At 35.4% G+C, this 24,791-nt stretch overlaps 2 protein-coding genes across 4 annotated transcripts in view; both read left to right on the forward strand.

Annotated features, from left to right (window-relative positions):
* The window catches only part of LOC133849105 (putative uncharacterized protein DDB_G0283779), a 44,757-nt gene extending 43,158 nt beyond the window's left edge, over positions 1 to 1,599 (forward strand). For all 3 annotated transcript variants that reach the window (XR_009895328.1, XR_009895327.1, XR_009895326.1), the window contains exon 3: positions 1,513 to 1,599. The gene's annotated coding sequence lies outside the window, so the exon portion shown is untranslated. The remainder of the gene's footprint in view (positions 1 to 1,512) is intronic.
* A 19,800-nt stretch (positions 1,600 to 21,399) lies between these two features.
* Positions 21,400 to 22,146, forward strand: LOC133849008 (E3 ubiquitin-protein ligase PPP1R11). Its single transcript, XM_062284811.1, has one exon. It carries the CDS (start codon positions 21,540 to 21,542, stop codon positions 22,101 to 22,103), a length of 564 nt encoding a protein of 187 aa, XP_062140795.1. The 5' UTR covers positions 21,400 to 21,539; the 3' UTR covers positions 22,104 to 22,146.
* The last annotated feature ends 2,645 nt before the right edge of the window (positions 22,147 to 24,791 follow it).

Raw genomic sequence — 24,791 nt, forward strand, 5'->3', positions numbered from 1 at the left:
TAAGTTAATTAAGAAATACCTTTGTATTGGCTAAAAACGCCTACTTACTATATGTCTAAGTTGTATTGACTGACAATATATATATGGTATATTTTGTACTCTGTGAACTAAATTATATATGTATAAATAAAAGTTCGTGTCTAATAACTGAATAAGAAATATAAAATTATGCTGAAAATGAAAAGATCATGATAATTATTTGTGCATGAGATAGAATTGTATTAAATCATGAATTCCATTTGTGATAACTGAAAGTAAAGTTTGCTTATAAAATGAAGAAAATATTGTAATAAGATGACTTTATTTAATAGTCAAATTTACAGCTAATAGAAATGCTTTAAAAATAATTATGCGACACACCCACGAGCATAATTAGAAAGCTTAGCAAATCAGTTTTCAATCAGTTTTCTACTCAAAGCAAATCACATCGCAACTGGCTTCAAATTTCCAGCGATATTTGCTGGATAAATAGACATCAAATTGAAGCGCGCTATTTGCGTGGAGGTTTCGTCGTTTGACTTTGACTATCTTTATATATAGTAGGTATGTATGTATGTATGTATATCGCGAATCCCCAATTGAATTTTGTGGCTGTAATTGGAGCTGTGCTGTGCCAAGTTGTTGTTGATGTTAACTGACAGTTAACTGGTCGCTGCTTTTGCAACTGGCCCCGCGGCCAGTAAACAATTTCCAATTAACAATCAATTCGAAACATGCAAATCGTCGCAGCTGTTGTTGTTGTTGTTGTTGTTGCTGTTGCTGTTGCTCTGGTCTCCTGTTTTCCATTTCTGTTTATTTTTGTTTGGGGATGTTGTAGATAAGGTTCGAAGGTAGCGAAAGGGTTGGGAACTTTGGGTGAACTGGGAATTTGAGAGTTTTGTTTGTTTTGCGCCTGCATATGCATGGATATTATTATTATTATTATGAACATGAAATTAGTTCAATCATTAAATATTCATTAGCCGTGGCCATTGTAATTTGCATTAATTGAATTGTTTGTTAAATTGTAACATTTTCAAACGCGCCCAGCCATTAAATGGATTCAGCTTAGTTCTCTTCTTCTCTTTTCATCGCTTTGCTTTTGCCTTTGCGGTTGGTTTTCGCCTCGGTCTCGGCTTCGGTCTCGTTCTCGGTCTCAACCTCAACCTCAGCCTCAGTTTTTTGGTTTCGTTCTCGGACCGACACAATAACAAAAACACACACAACGTTTGTGGACAATAACAATAATAATAAAATGAATTAAATATGACCGCAATGTGATTAAAATCCAGAAATTGTCGCTCAAATTGTGCGTGCCACAGAAATGTTCTCAATCTTGGCCAGCAAATTGAATTTAAAATGAGCAACAAAAAACACACCAACCATTCACATTCAACAACACAAAATGGGGGGCGTGGCAAAGCATTGTTTGCCTTGAATAAGTTCTAAAATAAAAGAACAAACGTCGTAGAATGAAATTTAATAATATAATACAATATAATTCACACATTTTTCTCTTCTTTTCTCTTGCAGGTAAGCGAAGAGCAAAGATTTCGTTTTATTTTGAGGCATACAAATGCGAGTAAGTGAATGATACGATTTTCATATTGATTAAATTACGCATACGCACGTGTGTACATGCGAATGCGAGTGAATAAATGTTCACTCTTTCTTTGAGTGCAAGAATGTTTGAAAATATACATAAGCAAATTGGTGAAGATAGTTAAATGCAGCACTTAGTATACTCAAAAAAAAAAATAAACTCTAAAGCGTGAGCATTCAAATTTATATTGTTGAGTTTCTTTTCTGCTATATTAATCTATTGTTATTTGAAAGAAGTGATAAAAAGTCTGATGTACGGTGTCAATCACATAATTGCTTGCTTCATTTATTCAACATTTTCTATACACAAATTTGCGAAAACAATATTGGGAGAACAGTTAATGAATTGCAAAAACGTAGAATTTTTATTTAATTCTATTAAAGCTCAAAAATCTTTGTACATTTCTAAAGGAAATAAAATATTTTTTAGGTAAACACTATTTCAAGAAAATGTGAATACAAAATTCGTTATTGGAATGAGTATTTTGTTTAAAACCAAACAGTAAAACTGAGCAAATTTTTAAACACAATTTTAGGGAAAAGCTTTTGTATTGAACCTGTGTTTTTGTAGCTTCGAAATTTATCTAAATTAATTATTTAAATAGAAAAGGTTACACGTATTTTTTAGGCAAATATGTAGATAAATATTATTTTGGGAAAATATTAATACAATCGTCAAAAATGAGCAAGTACAAAACAAAGCAAAAAGCAAATGCATTGAAAGAGTTTTTATAAAAACTTTACAAATTATTAAAAAAATATATAGATAAATATTCTTTCAATAAATGTTAATTGCAAAGTCGAAGAAAAAACAATTTTTTACTTTTTCGAAACAGTTTAATATTAGGCCTAAGTTTTTTACAATCTTTTGAACTGCATCAAAATGAAGTACATAAAATATTTTCATAATATTTTTTCTTTATTTATTGAAGTTCTTTGTCTTTTTTGTGTGCTCATATATTAAGATTTGAGTGAAGTGCCAAAGAATGGGAAGATTCTATAAATGTGAATAATGCTGATAGAAAATTGAAGAATCGAATGCAGTGGAAAAACTTTAAGAACAGTTTTGGACATCGCATCGTGTGTTGGATTGTGTGCGTGCAATTAATTGAACTCTGTTCATCACACTCGATTGTTCCTTAGCATTTCAAGAACGTACTTAATTACGCTCATGCTGTGCACAGACATGCACACACACACTCACACACACACAGAGAGAGACAGATAGAAGAAGGCGTCTTCTTCGTAGTGTTCGAGGCGACCGCATATGCATTTAATGTGGCGCACGTAAGTATGCTATAGTTTCTGTTTTTCTGCCAGTCACGCACACAGGCACACAAAAGAACCAACACACATACGTAGATACGTACATAAATATCCATATACTGTGTGTGTGTGTGTGTGTGTGTGTGGATGGATGGAGGAAACAGATGCAATGCTTTCAACTCTGATCCCAAACACGTAAAATAGTTTTGATACCCATTTAATAAAAATTCTTTCTATGTATGTTTTTAGTTTGTTTTCGTTCTCCATCGTTTTTCTTTAGCATTTTTGGGCCTCCTCCCTATTGCCTTGTGCTCGTTTTGTCATTTATATTGTTAGCCCCACCCGGACCATGCCCACCTGCCAGCCAACGAACCAACGAACCAATGAAGCAACGAACCAACGAAGCGAGCCAAGCACTTTTGACTCTCTCTCTTTCTCTCTTTCTCTCTGTCTGTTTCTGTCTCTCTGGCTGTGTGACGCTGCGGCAACACTTTTCAGCACGCTGCGTCAAAGCCGGAAAGTGAAAAATCCCAAACGGAAATACATTCATTTGCTTGTTTTACTTTTCCAATTCCAACGCCGGAGGTTTCCATCTTCTCTCTATCTCCCTCTGCCAACTGCCGAGGGCTGACTTACTCTCTCTGTGTGTGTGTGTGTGTGTGTGTGTTGGCAAGTTTTGCTGCTGCTTTGCTGCTGGCGCAGTTTTTGGCTTCGGTGCCGCAGTCACGTTTAAAACATTAAAGTTAGATTTATGACTCTTTGGGTTATAAAATGTCTTTAGATTGATTCCCGTCACATGATGACAGTTTTTCGTTTTTCATTCAGTTCAAGGCAGGCGAACCACACTCTCTCTCTCTCTCTCTCTCCCTCTCTCTTTCTAGCTGTGTGTGTGTGTGTGTATTCCCCAGCATGGACTTTTGCCTAGAGGGCAGGACACGGCACCCAAGTCATGGGCACCATGTGTAGACAATGAATTTTTAAGTTGTTTATAAGTTGAGCTGCCTTCTTTGCGCTTCTCGCTTTCTGTCTCCCTCTCACTCTCCTACTCTCTCGCTGTCTCTCTCTCTCTCTCTGTGTGAGTTGGGAATTCCATTCATTCCATGCCTAGTTGGAGTCTCTTCGCTTCGCCTGCATTAATTTTAGTGCGCATCAATTTCAAACCACTTGAAATTTGACAAATTGTGTCGCAGCAGCCACATTGACACACTTAATCCAACACACACACACACACATACCTAGGGGGAAGGGCAAGGGAGCAGGAGAGGTGAAGAAAAGCCACAAATGGAACGAGTGCATTCGCTTTTCATTCGCTTTTTCATTCGTTTCATTCGTTTCGCTCATTCGTTCATTCGTTCGTTTCGTTTCGTTTGGTTCGTTCATTACCATTTTGGCCGTTATCAAAGGCAATTTTTAATTAGTCGGTGCCTGATTGATGGCGCTGATAAAGAAATGTCATGACAGCAGCTGAATTTCCGTTTTCCATCTATACAATACGCTTCATTCGTGGGTGTAGAGCAGAAGGGAGGGAAATGGAAGCTCGCTGGCCACATTGCAAATGCGCCGCACCGCGCACTAAATGGCCAAATGGGAAAAGTGAGGAAAAATTGCGCGAAATGGGGAAAATGGGGAAAATGGGCCGCGTTCATTAGCGTGTCGCCCGCACTGACACAAAAGGAAGCTGGGCGCGCGATAGAATTATCAAACATGGCCGCAATGACTATAAGGTATATATAGTAGTAGATGGTTGAAGAGAGAGTGGAGACTGTTAAGAGAGGGGGGAACGGGGGCAGGCTTACGTGCCACTGCACACATTGTGGCAATGTGGAAGGGATTGGAAAAAGTGGTGGAGAACGGAGAGCGAAGAGAGAAGAGAGAGAGAGGAGGAAACCGGGAATGGCTGCTTGCAGATTTCCAAGCGCTAATTACGTGGTCATTAATTGCGCTAATTATTTTTCATTTTCTGCGCTTCGCTTTTTAATGCACAACCTCCAACCTCAACTCTCTCTCTCTCTCTCTCTATCTCTCGCTCTCTATTTAACTTGCATCTCTTTCGCTGCTCTTCAGGTTTCATTTTTATTTTCAATTTCATACATTTCATTTTGCATCATTTGCATGGCACATTTGAATTCCTTTCTGTCTGCGTTGTACTTCGTACTAAATGGAGAGCCTGGAGAGCTTGACTTGGCTGCTTGGCTCCTACTATTTGCAGCCACTGTGTCGCGTTGCGTTTCGTCTTGTGTCGTCCACTTTGTGCACTCAAGTTGCAAATTTTCCAACACGTTTTCTACATACTCTAGGTTCGTAATAGAAGAAATTAATATATACAACAAAATATTAAAAATGTATTTAATAATAAAGAAAAATAAATAAAAAAAAATGCATATAATAAAATTTAAAAATTACTAATAATTAAAAAGAATGGTTAAATAAGTAAATCAAACAGAGAAAATAATGCTTTTGTAAAAAATAAATAGAATTAAAATAGCAATAATTTAAATAAAACTAACATAGAATAGAAAATAAATAAATGGTACAAAGTAAATAATTGCAATAAAATTTAGAAAATATTGAATATAGTTAAATAAAGTATTTTAAATAATAAAATAAAATTCCATATATAAAATAATGGAAAGAATAACAATATTCATACATAGTGTAGATAGTAAATAAATAAAAGAAAACAAATAAACTTATATCATTTGTGTATTATGCTTTAAATAGACGCAAAATAATATAAATTAATAACCATATGGAAATAATTAAATTTGAAATATAATTAATAATTTCACAAGAAATATCAGAAATCAGAATATATACAAATAAAATTAAACCTTAAAAATATTTAATAATCTTCCCCTAACAAAATACTTAGTCGTATATAAATGATTATTTTCTTCTCTTTTCGCATTTCTCGTTAATTTTTATCTTAATATTTGTATTTTTCTGTAAGAAAAATATTAATATTTAGATATATTTGTGTTAAAAGAATTTCGCATTAATATTTCTCTAAGGAGTTCAGACTCGTTTAGCTTTATGTAGTTATCAACTTTTTGTAGAGCATTCGCAATTCGTTCTTGTTGCCCTCGCTGTGCGCTTCCTTTTGCTGACTTTACTCGCTGAGTGTTTTTTTCATTACGTTCATTTTCTTATGCACATTTCTGTAATAAGAAAATGCGCATTAGGTAATTTTCCTGGCTATTTGCACTATTCGCAATTTGTTCGCAACGATGGTGCTCCAAAGCTTGAAGCTTGAAGCTTCAAGCTTCTAGCTGAAACTGAGACTGAGACTCGAGCTGTTCTCTGTGCCTCGCTGTAGAATGTCATGATAGTAAGGGGAAGGTGGCGGGGGTGGACTGTGGAGGGGCTTTGCGCCGCTCATAAACCGCAAGTGACCGACATTTTGTGTCGTTGTCGTCGTTGTCGACCAGAAATGAAAATGGCTAAAACTGTGCCAACGGAAAAGATGAACACACACACACACACACACACCGTTTGGGGTGTTTACTGGCTTGTTGTTGGCTTAGGGCAGGCAAAAGTGGCGGAGAAGTGAAGAGAAGGGAAAGTGGCGAGGGGAACGGAGGGGAACAGAGTGGTTGGCTTGTCGGTGTCACTGATAATTTGATGAAAATGACGCTGCTCTATATTACACTTTGTGCTAATTGAAATTTTCATCAGCAGCAACAGCAGCAACCGTCAAACTCGAATTTCTTATTTTTAATTTATTTTTTGGTTAGCCACCGAAATTGCGTGTGAGAAGCACATTTGAAATGTTTGCGTGAATTTCAATAAATTGTAGAATAGTTATTCTAAATTGTTGATAAATATTTGATTTGCTGCATTTGAATTTGAATTACGTATTTTCATTGAAGTAACAACAAAACGTTAAACTAATGATTGAGTTCAATTATTAATGATTATATTACATTAAAGTGATGACAGTATTTATGAGAGTAGAAGTCATAAAATAAATACTTTTATATGGCTTACTGTCGTCGAGTCTTAGCTGCTTTAAATGAAAATCTAGTATATTTTGAATTTTATGGCAGATTTTCAATATGCCAATATACCAAAAATAGCCTTCGGTATATTTATTTAAGTATTTTTGTTCCACATGCATTTAGTATATTTCAAGAATAATACCGTTGAAATAGCAATATACCAAACATAGTATATTTTTGTTGTATGAATTTTGTATATTTTACGAAATAATACTGCACAAAAATTCTCCATCGATATACCAAATACAGTTTTTGGTATATTTTAAGAATAATACCAAACAAATGTTCTACTACGTCGATATACCAAATATAGTTGTTGGTATATTTCACCTTTGCGGCACACATTTGGTATATTTTAAGAATAATACAATAATATACCAAATATAGTTTTTAGTCACTTTTTGTATTATTGCGGTATATCGATTTTAGTATATTTTACATATAATACCACACTGTTTTGTGAATTAATGATTAAGTTAAATTATTGATAAATATATTTACATCAAAGTAACAACAAAAATGCAAATCAAATTATTGACTTAAATTCATATCAATCAGCAAACTAAATTTGAATTCGATTTTTCTACGAATCTCTGCAAATATTATTTTAGTTTCAAATGCTGTCTAAAATCTTCGATGCACTTAACAAGTTGTTAAAGTGGATACATTAAGAAACAAGCACTTAAATTGTGTCAAAAGTTGAAGTAGTTTTTAATAGTTGTGCAAACATATATACCGAAGAGTTGTGTAAATGAATTTCCATCATCATCAAATCAAATAAATGAAGTACAAGTGAGGCAAGTATTTTAGATTGTTAGTTGACTATTTGACAAACACATTTGTCCGAGTATTTTGTTACACACAGAACTCACACACACACACACACACACACACACACACACACACACACACACACACACACACAGAGAGATGGAAGTTAATTTCCATCAAGTGCAGCGACTCATTAAGTGCAATTTTTGCACTTGGCCAGTTATTTAAAAGCTTTTTCGGCTTCTGTGTTTGCATCAAAGATTGTTAAATGGCCTTTTTACGTTTTTAGTTTTTTTTTTGTACGTTTTTGTGCTTTGGTTCTTTTGGCAGTTTGCTTTTCAATTCACGCAGCTGGCGCGAAAAGTTTTCAAACTCGTTTCTCGCTCTCTCTTATTTTCTTGCTCAGTAGTTTTGCTCTCTGCCGCGTGCTGAAAAAGCCTGGCCACAAACATTTTGAACATTTTGAAACGGCTTGCACAAAACTTCAAATTACTTAATCAAAAAATGTTTGCCAGCAAAGTCAAGAGCGTGAGTGAGAGAGGGAAAGGGAATTGGAAAGGGAAAGGGAAAGGGAGAGATTGCGACTTCAATTTGCAGTTTTTGCTGGCCACAGAAGATGAAAGCAAATATGGCGGCGCATGTTGACACAACACGCCCCTCCTCCCCCCCGCCTCTACCGCCCACGCACCCTTCAACGTGCCACAGTTTGCGAGGATGTGAATGTGTTGCTGCCCCATGCGGGCAGCCATTAGCAGTTGTTGCTGAGCGTCAAAGGCTGATTATGATTTATGCCACGACAACTTCGACTCTCGACTGTTGCCAAAAGAGCTGATACAGTGGAGAAAGGGGCGAGAAGAGGGGGAGGAGGGGCAACATAATCTGAGCTATTTTTAAAACCTCGTCTTGCAATGTGTCCTGTGGACGGCGGCGGCACGTATCTAATTTATGCCATCTAACAAAATGCAAACAACAACAAAAGACCAGCACAAAACTTTTCACAGTTGCCCAGGCCATGAGTGTGTGTGTGTGCGACATGTGTGTGTGTGTAGTTATTTGAGTATCTGTGAGTGTTGCGTGATTTTGCTATCTATAAAACGTTTTTCTGTCAAGTTCGTTGTTCGTCCAACTTTGTTTTGCGCTTTTGTCTTCGCCTCAACTTTTGCCTCGTTGTCTGCTCGCTTTATGAATTGTATCTTTTAAGGGTTTTCTTCTTTTTTTCGTACTCGTACTGTTGTTGTTGGGTGTCTGGGGGAGGCTTATTGACGACCGTAAATAGCCAGATATCATTGTTTATCTATGTGTGTGTGTATGTGTCTCGATATTAAATATGTGTATGTTTTGTTTCGCCTTCGAGCAACAAACAAAATGAAGACATAAATGGCCAGCTTGAAAATTATTGCAGAGCCAAAGCTGAGAGAGAGAGAGAGAGAAGCAAAAACCCAAAAGAAGCAAATGCTTCCAAATTGGCATAAGCAGACGCCGTGACAAGACAGATTGAACCCCGACGTTTTTCTCCTCTTCGCCTTCGAGTCCTTGTCCTCTTCCTTGTTCTATTCGTAGTTGTCGTCGTCGTCGTCATCAAAGTCGCCTGCCGTTACGAAAGTGTTACGCTTCAATGTGCTTTACACAGATATAGCACATATATGTGTAGCACAGACTGGCGAATAAAATGTATATATTACGCATACCCTGTATCAATCAAGTGTGTCATAAAAGGTATTCAAATTCTTTTGGCCTTAATTTACTGCATTCATTGCAAATATCAGCGTTTTATCAAAGTGAAAAACTTTTATTAAAAAAAATGCAGAAATTTGTTTAGAAATTTCAATCTGAATTAGAATTTCATTATAAATAACTTATAAACAAATGATGTATAGAATTGAAACAAATAAGATGAACTTCACTGAACTTCTACGACATTTCAAAATGCAAAACTTACATTAAGCAAAAGCTGAATATAACATAAAGATATTTAATGTATGTAAAATTTCAACAATTGATGCAAAGAAATGAAATATTTAAGAACTTTACTGAATTTTGGAAACTTCTATAATCGCAATCTTATAACTCATAGTAGAACTAATTGAAACTTGAATATTAACTTCAATTTCATAATTGAATTGCAAAACTTTCAACAAATATGAATAAAAATTTAATTGTAAATAAATAAAATTAAATATTTTTATCGAACTTCACTGAATTTCAGTAACTGAAACTTAATAGAGTAGAAACATATTTAGCAATTATTGAATTTAAACAAATGACTGAAACTTGAATATTAATAACATTTTCATAATTACTTTTATATTGATGCATTTTGTTATGAAAATCTCACTTTAACTGTCCAAATTGCAATACATATAATCGGAAATATCACTTTCTTATGCGGTCCTTAAGTCAATAGTTGAATGCATTTACTTAGGATTTCATCCCACAAAATAAAATGTTGATATTTGATATTTGTGTGTAACTTTGACTTGGAATAAAACCAAAAAACTGCAAATCATTCGTTTAATACCTTTTAATGTTAGTTCGAATTAGATATTAAAATATTATTAGTATTACCAATTAATTTATGATCTAGAGCACTTTGGACTATCGCTAGGAACAAGATGTTTAATTAAAAAAATTAATTTCTTACTAAAATCTCTCGCTGAAACTTTTAAAATGATATTTCAAAAACTTGTAGATGCCACAAAAAAGCGTTTTTAAATAACTTATTTTAGATTTCAAAACTCATCTTGATATTAAAATGAATGCTGATCACAATGATGATGTTGACTACTCACTTCAATTTTGTTGAACTATAAATTTCAAGCACTGAGTATTTTCAAGTGAGTGTTGCTCAAATTCTTTTGACATACGAATAGTTTTGCTTGTTTTTTTTTAATTTTTATTGTTTTCTGGTTGTTGTATTTATATTCTCTTGGTTGTTTTTATTTAGTTTGTAAAGTTTGGTGAGCAGTGCCTATGATAGACGAGGCGTGTAATTTGAAAGTTGGCACTCGATGAGCTGCAACAACAGCAGTCAAAAAACGAGTAGAAAAGAAAAGAAAGAAGAGGAGAGGAAAAGAAAAGAAAACTAACGCCAGACGTTGGCCACGTTCGAGATGCAAATGGCAAAACAAAAACAAAAAAAAAGAAGGCAGAGTCTAAACATTTCCTGTGCACTCAACTGCAAACAAATGTGTTAAAGTCGAGGCAACTCAGCTTGAATATTGCTATCACTTTTCCCTAGCAACGGCAGCAGCTGCATTTGCTTTATTTAATATGCAACTCGTGATGTTAATGCGCAATAATTTTGTGGATTTTATGATGCCTTTAGGCTGGAGTAACTTTTGTTTTATTTTATTGCTGTAAGAAGGAGAGAAGGAGAAAACTGAGTACACAAATTAATGTAAATTGATTTGCCAGCCCGAATAAGTATGCTTTAAATTTTTGTATTTGTCGTTTCGAACGCGCTACTTAACACCATTTTCAATATGCGACAGCTGTCACAACATAAACTAACACTTTGCCACAATGTTAGTGCCATTAAATATTATTTGAGTACTTTTTGGCAAAAGCAACATTGCTGTGGACACTTGTACTTTTTCCATTTGCCATTGCCATTTCCAATGCATTTGCCACTTGCAACTTGCCACTTGGGATTTGCCATGTCCAAGTCAAGTTGCACACAGCAAATGTGACGCTGTCTAAGGGCTTCTGCATTCTGCATTCTGCAATTCACATTTCGCATTTCACATTTACGGCTGCATTAATCAAAAAGAAAATCTTGAATAAGAAATTGAAATTGATTTCCGCCCAATGCGAATTGTGCGAATTATTTAATTTTTTTGATTCGCAAAAAAAAAAAAAAACGGTACCACGTTTCTCATTTTTTCCACGCTGCAAATGAAAAAAAAAATGAAATCTAGGTGACGGGCAGTGGCTGAAAAAAAAAATGGCAGTAGCAGCTGCATGAATTCCAACGAGCAACGAACAGCAGCAGGAGGCAACATCATTTATCTGAATCTGAATTGGCAAAACGGGTGTTGTACTAGCTCTGCAACATGGGGCACGGTGGCAAGGAGGCACGCCAGCTATGCAGAAATGGAAACCAATTGCATTACGACACGGTTCACAAGCTAAGCACGAGGGGCAACCAAATGTAAACTTCTTCTCTAAGTAATTCAATATATTTTTGATGATATTGAAACGTCGACTTCACAGCAGATTTCTAATGAAAACCACTTGGCAACAAAAAATTAAAAATTACATCGCATCGGCATTTATTGCATCAAGTTTAAAGCTGTGCACAAAAAAACTATAACAGCAAAAAATACAACAGGAAATTGAAATATGTTTTGAATATTATTACAAATTGCAATGCTTGGTTGTAATAATAATATTATTACTTAACTTACTTAACTAAAAATAGATAAGTTGGCATAAATATAATAATGGTGTTGCTGATATTTAGCTTCTTTATATTCAATTGACTAATTCAAGTCAAGAAATTGCATTTTTTACTCTCGGTAAAAATTTGACAATTATTTTATTTTAACGAGTTTTGAACATAATTAGAATATATAGATAGATGTTGATAATATATAATAATAATATAGTATAATAATGTTGTATAATTAAAGCCATAACACTTTATTTTCTTTATTTATTTCTGTATTATTCAATTGTGACTATTCTTACAGCTAATTGCTAAAAAAAAAGTCTTGCTTGGATTGATAATTCAATTAGTAAATTAAGCATACAAATTACTTTTTTTGTGTTTATTAATGTATAGTAAAAACACTATTATAATAAGAACAATATTCATTATTATATGCGAACTCCATCTGAATTAAACAAAAGTTATACTAAACATTAACTATATCACATTTGTTTTGTATTTAATTGTATTTTTTTCTGTTTTTTTTAGTTTATTTCATTTAAATTTTATTTTATTTGAGTTTATTATACTATATTTCATTTAATACTATTTCGTTTTATTTGATTTCATTCCAGTTTACTTTTTTATGTATTATTTTTTATTTTATTAATTTTCTTCTTAATTGAATTTGATTATATTTAAAATTTATTTTTTATTGTTTTATTTTATTTTACTTTTTCTCTTTTGTTTTGTTTTATTATACATATAAACACTTTTTGTATTTGTACAATTTTTTGTTCAATTTATTTACTTTTATTTATATTACTTTATTTTAGCCAAGTTTATTTGGTATTTTATATGATATTAGTTTATCATTACTATTTTATTTGACATGTAATTATATGTTATTAGTTTATCATTATTATATTATTTAACATGTATTTGATTTCATTTACTTCACATTTCTATAATCTTTGAATAATTTAATTGCCATGGTTGAGGGATTATGCTTGTATTTGAAAGCGGTGTCCACTAAAAATGCGAAGTGTTGAAGTGACGCAGTGTGGCAACAACAACAACAACGACAACAACGGGAAAAACATCAAGTATACGAACTGTGAACTGTGACGCCACTTTAATTGATTGCCAGCTTAGTGTCCCGTCGTGTGCTCCTTTTTTTTATATTCTTTCTCTTCACAAATGTTTTTTTTTCTATTTTGGGCGCGCAGACGAGTGCATTGATTGGCAATTTTAGCAGTTCCGACGATTTTAGCCGGCAAACTCGACTCGACTCAACTCAACTCAACTCAACTCAACTCAACTCAAGTGTAGCGCCGTCCATTATGAGAATTTTATTTGACCAAAAAAAAAAAGAATTTGGAAGGAAAGTGTGAGGGAGGAGGGAAAGAGGGGAGAGGCGAGAGGAAAGTAGAGAAATGCTTTTATCGGAAATCAGTGTCGTGTAGAATTGGTCGAGTGTGCGGCTTTTGGGCAATGCGCTAATTAAAAGCCCAAATAGTTTGGCCATCGTTGAGCATTTCTGTGGATTGTGTGAATCTCTCTCTGTGTGTGTGTGTGTGTGTGGCAGCTTCTTGTGGCTGAGCACTTATTAACTTGCCATAAATTATGGCATCAGAAATGAAAGAGCCAACGCGAAACGAATCCAAACGAAACGGATAAACGTAAAGCAGCAGCATTTTGGTCGAACAGGTCGTTGGACGTTGATAGCTGTGCGGCTTCCTTTAGCCTGATTTTGAGCTGTTTTTTCTAGTTTTTTATTGTTCCCGCTTGTTGTTGCTGTGCTATCTTAAATACTTACTTGGAAGTGCGAGAGAGTATTTGCAAAGCTTTTTCTGTAATTGCTGTGAGGAGCCCGGTGCTGAGCTCTGAGCTCTGAGCTCTCAGTGCTGAGCCGTGAGCTGAGTACCAAGTGAGTGCTGCGTTGGTCCCCGATGAGGGACGCTAGATACCTACCTTCCTGTGTGTTGTTATCCCTTTGCCTGATTCTTTCTTACGCAGCAGCAGCAGCTGCATCAAACTTCCTGTTGCACACATGACTCTACAACAGACTGACTGACTGAGTGACTGAGTGACTGACATTACCATTATTCGCATCAGCACGCGTAAACTTCGTTGAAGAAAACTGCACGAAAAGTGAAGAGGTAAGAGCTGAGAGCTGAGAGCTAACAGCTGAGAGCTGAGAGGTAAAAGTCTAATGGGAAAGACGAAGCCAAAGATGAAGCCACCGGAACGAGAAGTCATTTCATTTCTTTTCTTTTCTTTTCGTTTCTTTCCCTTTGACCAAGTGCAGTTCCGAGCTGAAGAAAACATGATACTCAATTAGTTTGCAGCACTTGAGCATAGCATATTGCTTTTGATGAAATTCCAAGCTCAAACAAAACCACGAATTGTATTCGGAGCAACTTTCACGAGTTGACTTTTAACTGAAACTTAATGACAACATTTCTTTGTTGTTTGGCGCTCTTTTTAAGCCACATTTTTTGGGGTTAAGGTTTTAATGAGCACAATTTCGCTCTATTAACGTGTGCTGTCTGCTGTTTGTTGCTCAATTCTAAAGCGCAGTGTGCCACACGTCGTATGCGTGTTTTTCTCAAAGCATTTCAGTCGCTTCGTTCGCTCACTTGATCTGCGCTCTCTCTCTCTTGCTCGCTCCTTCGTTCTCTCTTTCTTTCTCAGTTGCTGCAGTTGGCTTTGTCTTTAATTTGACGGTTTGTGTCTGCTGCTGTTGCTGTTGATGCTGCTGTCATTTTTTGTATATCTAATTTCAGCAGCGCATTTCATGTTTTTATTGCTTTCATATCCTTTGCGAGTTTCGTCTTGTTATTTATTTATTTATGTCTGTATGTAACATACACTTACCTACTTACTGACAGCCAGGCACCAACAGCAACAACAACAGCAACACGCTTCCTCCTTTCTGCTCCCTCCATCATTTGGTCGACCTCATTCTGCTTTGGATCTCTCTCTCTCTCTCTCTCTCTCTCTCCGCCTTGGTTTGCTTTCGTTTGGTTTCATTTCATCTCATGCCTCCTCGCCAACTTACCTCGGAGTGTGTAGAGTGTGCACTGGAGACGGAGACGGAGATGGAGACGGAGATGGAGACAGGGGCATCAGGCTGCCTGGCTGCCTGGCTGCTGCTTCAACCCAGAAAAGCCGAGCGCAATTCTAATGGGAATTTAAAATTTTTCACCATAAAGATGTTGACTGCGCCCCTTCCCCTTCCCCTTGCCCTACCCATTCCCATTCTCCTTCCCTTTGCTACAACTACTTCGCTTCACTCCAATTCCTGTCCAGTTCTTGTTTCTTGCATAAAATGAAATTGTATTGCATTCATTTTTGTTTTGCCTCTCTCTCACATTTCTTTTTTTTTTCGCTTAACGTCTGTTGCCGCTGCTTTATGGCTGGACACAGAAATTGCTGCCTCAGCAGCAGCAACAGCAACAGCAGCAACAGCAACAGCAACAGCAGCAACTACAGTTACTGCTGCTACTCCAGTTCGAAACGAAACGAAACGAAACGGGTTCTGTCTTGGGCTTTGCTTTTTATGCCAGTTTCATGCCGCTGGATTCACTATTCTCTTCTCCCCTTCCCCTCACCACTCAGACTTCATTTTGCACAATAGAAAATCGCAATTCGTATTTTTAGAGCAAACGCGAAGCAACATGAAAATTTATGATACATTTGCCGCTTCGCGTCCTATCGCGTCACCGCCCACTTTGCTTCAGTTGGGAGAACGAAGTCTCTTAACTCGTTTGTGTTATGGCCATGCTTTCCAAATATTTCCATTTTGTTGATAATTGTAATGGAATTTTTCCGGATTAGATTTTTCAGTCGCTTCGCTTCTCTCTCGCTTCTATTCTTAGCAACACACAAAACAAAGGCACAAAAAAAAAATCTCTTCACATAACGTTATTCATTTCGATTACTTAAGCCAAGCAATAAAAATAATAAAAATAACTAAGTAGCTGAAAGCTCGGCTAAGCACAAACATAAACAAATCCAACATACAAAACTGAAACTTCACTTCACTTGATATGCGAAACACACACATTCAATCGCACAATTCTCGTAGTCTGAGTGAGAAGTGTGTGCTAAGTTATGTGAGTATGTGTGTACAGCAAAGAAAGCCTTTCGGCTCATAAATGCCCATGTCTATGTCTCTGTCTCTGTGTGTGTGTGTGTGCTGTGTCAGTTGCTAAACAAATTCATAATTCTTAAGCACGCAGAATTCACAATAGAGAAATTCAAGAAAATTGCCCATTTTTGTTGCCGCTAAAGCGCAAACAGTTTACAATCTTATAGAATCTTTAAAGTGAAGAAATATATTGCAAACATTTTTATACAAAAGTTAAAGGTTCAGTTTCAATTGTAGAAGTTCTCTTCTTTAGTTTATAGAAATCAAACGAAATGAGCAATTAAAGTATATGAATTCTACAAATGATTTATGTGCTTTCTTTTCTTGTATTGTAACAAAATCTAACCGACTTGGCATATTAAATGAAATGAAATGTTTCCACATGATTATGAATTTTATTTACCCCGAAATTTACCAACACAACTTTTATGCATTTAATGTTAAACAAATACTACAAAAGAAATATGTGTTTTCTTGTAACAAAATCTACATAGTATGTATGTGATTTGGAGTATTATAAAAATAGAATTAAGTTCCAAATTGTCAAATGATGGTGTAGAAGTATTTGAAATGGCAAACAGGTATCTCACAGTCGAGCACACTCGGCAGTGGCTTTCTTATTTGTTTCACAACAAAACCGAATTGACATGAGATGGAATCAAAATCAAAATCAAAATCTGTCATATTATAAAAAAAATATTCTCATTGAAAAGAAATTAAGCATTGAAAACAATTTTTCATATTTTTTATTTAAAAAAAAATCTAAATGGCTTGCCAAAGAATATATTTTTTCGCATATTAATTCAATTAAGAATTAAAATATGATTATGTGTTTCTTTTTTTAATAAATTGAATATTGAATATTGTTTTCTTCTTCACTATAAAATCTAATTGACTTGCCTCATTTATATAAAACAGTTTTTTTCGCATTTAAATTAAATTAATTATTAAAAAATGAATATTGGTTTGCTTACATTAAAATCTGATTGACTTGGCATATTATATATTATTTTATTTTTTGTTTGTTTTTAAACCAAATTGAATACTAAAATCTGTTTGGGAGTTTAAATGAAAATCTTATTGACTTGCCATATTATAAAGAATATGTTTTTGTTCGCATTTAACTTAAATTAAATCTTAAACAAAAAAGCAATTATGTGCTCTTTCGCTTTATAATCTAATTGATTTCGCACATTGCAGAACAGTTTTTTGTGTATAAACAAAATTGAATATTGTAAATTTATTGGCTCTTTTTTTTGCTGGTTTTGTTTTTTGACTAATTGACTTTGCATAGTGAATATTAAAGAACTTTTCAACTTTATTAAAAAATATAAGAACATAATTTTACTCTTGCAAAATTAGATATAACAACGTGTGTTTTAAATATTCAGCGAATAACTTGCTATCGATGATCGAGCAATGAGAAACGAGTATTTAACAAACTCATGCATTTTTCATATGAATGAATGTGAATGTCCATATAACACACGAAAATAAATATATATAGTTTTTATTGGCCTTCGCTATGCTGCAAAAGGGCTACAAATGCCAGCAAATAGTTTTCCGTTCCGATTTGCATTTGGTGAACGGAAAAGCAAAGAACATTTGTGAAAAACGTAAAAGGGAAAGGCTATGGAAAATAGTAGTGGAAAATAATAGAGAATGGAAAAAAAATAAAGAAAAGGAAATGTCAGAGGATAGGATTGTGTGAAAGACAGAGAGAGAGAGAGAGAGAGAGAGAACTCGGCTGCCTTTATCAATTTTATCTGTGAAATATTTCCGAAACATTTGCCATTATATTTGCATTAGTGGCCGGAGCTTTTCCTTTTGCCGTTTTGCCCCGTTTTGGTTAACTGTATTTTCTCTTGTGTTTTTTCGTTTTGTTGCTTTTCGCTGGCGGCATCAGGCATCAGAATGGATCCTCCTACACGCCAGTTCGACGCCAAATGAAAAGGAAAATGTGGCCAACAACAACTACCATGTAACATCGGCGAAAAAATAGAGAAAAGCCTAGACCAAGCAAGCAACTATTACTCGTACTTTTACTACTCGTAGTGTTTTTTTTCTTTTTCTTTTTCTTTTTGTCGTTGTTGCTGGTCTATTCCCAGGCGGAAACTGCTTATCACACATTTCCACACAGCCACGCAAATTCACACAAACGAAATACAATACAAAAATTGCAAAAAACGAGAGAGAGCGAGAGAGAGCGAGTGAGAGGGAAATATTAAAGAAGTAGCAGGCAAAAGAGAAGGAAGAGCGTGAAGTAATAGCGCACAAAGAATGATGCGTAGACATGATTTCCGTGCGGTTGATTTCCTGCCTGCCTGCCTGCCTGCTTGCCTGCCTTCCTTTCTCCCTCCCCCGCAAAACACTTCACTCCTCTCCTCACTCAGTGTGTACATCAGTTTTGCGCTTGCAGCGAAACTATTTGCTTGGGGATTTAGTTTCTGATACCTTTTTGCCATGCGTATACGTAACGTAACGTATCTTATCTACATGTTTTTGCGGGCCTCAAGTGCCCGCTGCAGTCGTCGTCGTCGTCGTCGTCGTCATTGCTGTTGTTGTTGTCGGCATCTAAGCTGGCAGCTGCCTGAAGTAGCATGTAATTCATCTTATTCCCCAAAGACAACGCCAAAAGTAAGAAGGAGATGCAGCTCTCGACTCTCCCAACTACACACAATTTGTGGCTGTGAATCGCTTCCCACTCTCTCTCTCTCTCTCTCTCTCTCACTCTCTGCCTCACCCTCTCTCTCGCTCTGGCGAAGGCGTTGCTGTCGTCGTCGTCGCGCTGAGCGTGTCTCCAATGGGACATAAATGGCATTTGGCACAGCTCTCGGGCAAAGGAGCAGGAAGACGAGGCACGCGCCTCATTACGTTGAGTCGTTACGTGTCGAGTTCGAGTTGTTTCTTTTCTCTTCCCCCCCATCTTTCCATTTCTCCCCTCTCTGACCAGCCGCCTCGCATAAAATGCGTAATGAATTTTAGATTTCCTTTCAATGGCTGAGTAAGAAGTTATGGTCCACAAGACTCATCAAGCTCAATAGCTCATACTAGACATGGACACCTTTTTCTTTCAGTTTAGTTCTGTTCTCTGCTCTCTGCTCTCTGCACGGACCTTTAACAAGTTTATGTTCACGTTATGAGCAGCAAAACGTTTACCTCCAACGCCGGCAAATAGTTGTGAATGTTTCAGTCACGATAAAAGCTCGATCTAATGGCGACACGTGCTTGCTGCCCCCATTGTCAGTGCTGACAACGGATTAACTAGTGCTAAATTCGGCTTGATTACTCCGTACACTGCTTTCAAAGTGTTCAAGAAAGCTTCTTAAAAGCTCTCAGCTTGCCATAAAGCACATTTTTTTAGATGTGGAGTGAAATTGTTCGCTTGGTTGGAAGCAAACAAAGTTTTATTTATTTTCAAAACTTTTAAAGCTTTAAGCTTGCAAAAAGCACATGAATATAGCTGTGGAAATAATCAGTTAACCAAAGATCAAATTCACAACTATTCGAAATTCGTTGTCTTAGGAAAAGTATATAGAAAACTTTAAGCTCTCAGTTCCAATGTTGTGCTGCACAATTTTACGTCATTTATTGTATTGATTAAAGCTGCGAAAGAGTTTAAAGATCGTAAAAAGCACATTTATGTTTAAGTTCATATATTTGGTTATGATAGATTCGATGAGGAACTGAAGTTTAATACCTTATACAGTATTTAAAAAAAAAGACTTATTTATAAAGCCTTATCAAAAGCACATTGATACGATTAAGATAGAATTAAAACTCCACGATAAATTCACAGACTGTTCTTGTTTTTAAATTTAAAGTTTTAAGCTTAAGTTTTAATCGTTCAATAAAGCAAATTTTTGAGCTGCTTATATTAAATTCATTTTATATGACAAGATCAGCATAAAATAACAACGAAATATCAACAATAATACATATTGATATAAAAATAATATAATGTTATTCATTTATTATCTCAATTGATTGCGCAGAATGTTTAACATTCGTTCTTTAAGAATGTTTAACATATTTTAGGGAAATAAATTTATTTATTTATCGATTGAGCAAATGAAACATAACCGCGAAAAATATGTATAATATATGATTAAATGCCACACACATACAAAGTTTAATTTGCCAAATTGCAGACAATTTGTTATGCAATAGAGCTAAATGCCGCAGTTGATCCGCTTGAAATGAAGCCAGTGTCTGGAGCTTGGCACGACATAAAATTCACCCCAATTAAAAGCGACAAAATGCAAAAACACAAATAGCAAAACAAAAAAAAAAAACGAAGAACTGCGAACTGCGAACTGAGAAACGCAAAACCAAAAACCCAAAACCCAAAAACTTAGCTGCAGTGGAGAATAATTTTTCATTCAGGTTCAGTTTCGTTGGCACACAAGGGGAAAATAGTGTTGTTACAGGGGGAAGGGAGGGAAAGAAGAAGAGGAGCTGTGGCTTCTTTTTATTACCACCTTAAAACCCTGAATATTTCCCATTCCCATTTTTTTGGACGCCAATGGAGCAAATGCAAACATAATTTTTCTTGCTCCTAATACCAGATAAATGCAGACAAGAAGTAAAATACATGCAGCAAAGCGACAGCAGCCAAAAAAAATGTATATATATTTAAAACTACAAACGAAAAAAAAAAGAAAAGAAATGAAAAAAGTGTGGAAGGAAAATGGAGAAAAAATATTTAAAAAGTGCTTGCAGAAAGTTCTTTAACCCCAAGTGGCCGCCCCCCAAACCAAGCTTTTTATTATTTTCAACATTTATTTGCGACGCGTAAATAAAAAAACGAAAAACGAAACCCAAATCGAGGAGGAGGAGGTGAAAGAGAAGTGGAAAGAGAAAGAGAAAGAGAGATGGGAAAATGGCAAATGGAAAATGGCTCTCTAAATAATAAAAGCAAAACTGCAGAGCAAAAGTGGGCGGACTAGTCAAATGCATTTTAGAGGTAAACATCGGCCAAAAGGTGGGCGTGACAAAACACCGCCGCCTCCAGCCAGCCAGCCAGCCAGCCAGCCACCGCTGGCTGCCGTCCAATTGACGTAAATCGTGCGCAACGTTTTTGGCAGCCAAATGACTGCGGCTTTAGCTGCGCTTCTTGGCAAAGGTCAACAAACCAAGTGAACTACAGACAACCTCGCTATTCCCTTTATCTAACTATCTATCACCCTTTTACTAGCTCTGCTCACTCTTTCGCTCTCAACGTAGTTGGCTTTTGCTTGGCAGCCACATCAATTGTATCTCCAGATCCAGCAGATAAGCAAATAGCATCCAAATTTCAAGCGAATCACAAAAACAAAAACAAAAACTAAAAAAAACCTTCAACTTCATTTCCATATTTTGATCACAAAAGTGAGCGCAGATCAATTTTCATTCGCAAATGGAAGAGAAAACACCCCAACCCATTGGCATAGAGGCTGAAAATGCAACAACCATCGTTGTTAATGAGCCAGAAATTGCCGCCAGCTCATCGGGTAATAATCCAGATGCGGCCGATGATAGACCCGGTGTCTCTGGGGTCCATCTGCTGTTGATGTGCTTGAATACGGATCGTCATGTGACATTCCATGAGGGTGTTGTGGACAACGAGGGCATGAATCGCCGCAAATCCAAATGCTGTTGCGTCTATCGCAAGCCGCATGTCTTTGGCGAAAGTTCTTCGTCCTCCGATGATGAGTGCGAGCACTGCTGTGGCCATCCCGAGGTGCGTCTTCGCAATCGCCTCAAGAAACAGCAGCAGCTGCAACAGCAGCAGCAACATTGCCAATGCGGTTGTCAGCAGCATCGCAGCCATCATCATCATCATCATCCTCAGCCACTGGAGTCAGTTCAGCATGAAACGAATGCCAGCACAGAGATTGCTGGTGATTCGGGCAATGTCAAGATCAAAACCGAATCAAACACTCTGCTTTCGGCATCCTCACAAGCCATGCAGCATTCATAACTGCATTTTACCATCTCGTCTTTCTTTTTTCGGCTATATTTGTGCATTTCATTAAAACTGTTTAAATTGTCAAGTTCAAGTTACTCGATTTGCCTCTTTTATTTAAACAATGAATGAATGAATCAGCATTGAGAAGTAACTTACTTTTGTCTGCTTTATGGATCCTAAAAGTATGCAACGTTTTTTTTGACTTGAATTGAAATTCAGCTTTCATTGCATTGAATTGCTTTTTATTTCAATTTAGAGTGAGTTTTAGAATGTGGTAGCAGACTACGCTAAAAACAAATAAATTGAAAAATATATTTAAAAATATGTAGAACTGTGAACATTGAAATAGCAGTACCAACGAAATTTAAATATACTATGTATTATAAACGCAACTTCGAGACAACATTTAGTTATAACAGTTTAATGTATTTTTTTTTAACAATAATACAACAACTTTTCATGTTGGGTAACTCAATATGTGGATAACATAAAGAAAAACATATTGTCTGTGTCAAACTGTAATTTCAAAGCTAACAGCTATATATAAAAATATATTAACCCAAGTTATCTAGTTTCATTAAGAGATTGAATCAGCAGTAGTACTATAATAGTTCAAGATGGAAATATATTTAAAATATATTGTAACTCTTAATTTGTAAACTCTGTTTAAAAAAATATGCAATTGAAACATTATCATTTAATTAAACATTCGTATACTATTTTCTTCTATACAGTTTCACAAATGGTGAAGATTTCACAAATACTTGCTGCTTTGTATTCTTCGAGTAAAGATATCAATATATATAAAAAAAAAAGTGATATATAAATGTATAATATACCACTTTATTTTGCCGATCATTCGGCGCATTTAAAGCGTTTTTCTATTGTGTGACAAGGCCAATGTTAGTCCCATAAAAAAAGTAGGCCGAATGGAGACAAAAGTACAGAAAAGGCAGCAGCAGCGGCAGCGGCAGCTGTGGAAAGACAGCCACAGCTGGTACTTGGCCGCCATTAGTCAACGCCATGCCACGCCCACTGTCCACGCGCCCCTCTATTGATTGATTATGGGAACTGTCTGCGCGAACTTGTAAATAGATTAATGAACTGTTGCTGATGCACTCAGCTGCGATCTGTGCTGTCGGCTGTGTGTGTGTGTGTGTATGTGTTTGTGTGTGTGGCATGTGGCATGTGGCATGTGGAATGCCTGCTGCTGTCGGCTGTCTGCTGCTGCTGCTGCTACTGCTGCAGTTGATGTTGGCAGGCCAAGCAGCCTGATGCCGCCCTCAACTGACTTGGGAATTTCGGAGCTGTCCCGGGGTTGTTGCAACTTTGACATGTGGCAGCTGCTGCAAGTTGCCCGATTGCCGACTGCCGAGTGCTGGATTGCCAATACTTTGACCATGTCTCTATGAGGTGCAGCGCAGGCTGATTCAAATTATGCAATCGTGTATTCCTGCAGGACACAAGCGAGCATTCGAAGCAAGTAAAAGAAGTACAAAAATGAATATTTATGCAAATTGGAATTGAAAATTTTGCATCCTAATGTAAGAAATATCTTTAAAGCGTACTTTACCCAAAGACAGAAAAGGCAAGAGAAAATTCCATAAAACATACATTTCATTTCATAAGAATTATTCAAACTTATAAAACTACAAGCTGCTTAAAAGTTCTCTTATTCAATAAATGATAAATTTTTATAAAAATATATATAGTAAATATAAATAAATAAAAGTATATAATAAAATTAAAAATATTCCAAGTGGAAATAAATTAATTGGGTTGAGTAAATACATTCTAGAAACTTATAATCTAGTTTCTTATAACACTACAAGCTATTTAGATATTGCATCTTTTGCATAGTAAATTGAATATAAACTACTTAAAATTAACTTATGTTTATTATACATTTTATTTCAATAACGAAATAAATTTCTTTTTGCAATAAAATAAGACAGAGCATACAAATAAAATTTGACTGTTAAATATTGATTTATGAAAATTAATTCAACTCATTGAATTTTAAAAATTTATTCGAATTGTAATTTAATTTCGTATGCATTCTAAATACAATTTTCAAATTTTACTGATAAATAATACATTGAAAAAAATGATACAAATATAATTTCATTTTATGAAGTACGTAGCAAAAAATGTACTGCTAAATTGTATTTTCTAATAATGGAAAAAGTTATGATTAAATTTATATTTGAAGTTATGTAGTTATGTAGTTATTACTTCTGAAATGATAAACTCTTCAAAGTGAATTAATAAATATTACATAGAAAACAATAAAGGAAATATTTGGAATTTAGCAGATGCATTTGCAATTTATAGCTGAACATTTTAAAATAGAATTTTGTTACTATTCTTATTGACTGCTGAAAAAGAGCAGCATATAAATTTCATTAATGTATTTGTTTATTATTATTATTAATAATAATTTCAAAAAATCGTTTAAACGATTATAATTAAGAAAATATAAATGTGTAAATGCATTTGCATTTTAACGTTGTGAATTGTAAATTGCAATTTCGTCGTTTCGTCTGGCGTTCAATAGTTTTTGCTTCGAAGGATATCTTGGCAACAAGCTTGCTATTTCCTTTTTTTTTCCTAGTTGTGTTTGCTGTTGTTTTTGTTTTCTTTTTGCTGCCAAACTTTGAACCCTTTGCGACTCAGTCGCGCTAGGCAAATGTGCTCTAA

The sequence above is a fragment of the Drosophila sulfurigaster genome, chromosome X, assembly GCF_023558435.1.
Source record: "Drosophila sulfurigaster albostrigata strain 15112-1811.04 chromosome X, ASM2355843v2, whole genome shotgun sequence".
Taxonomy (NCBI): domain Eukaryota; kingdom Metazoa; phylum Arthropoda; class Insecta; order Diptera; family Drosophilidae; genus Drosophila; species Drosophila sulfurigaster.

Bases quoted from the DNA above. Each gene is read 5' to 3' on its own strand.
- LOC133849008 (XM_062284811.1), top strand. From the start codon at position 21,540: ATGGAAGAGAAAACACCCCAACCCATTGGCATAGAGGCTGAAAATGCA.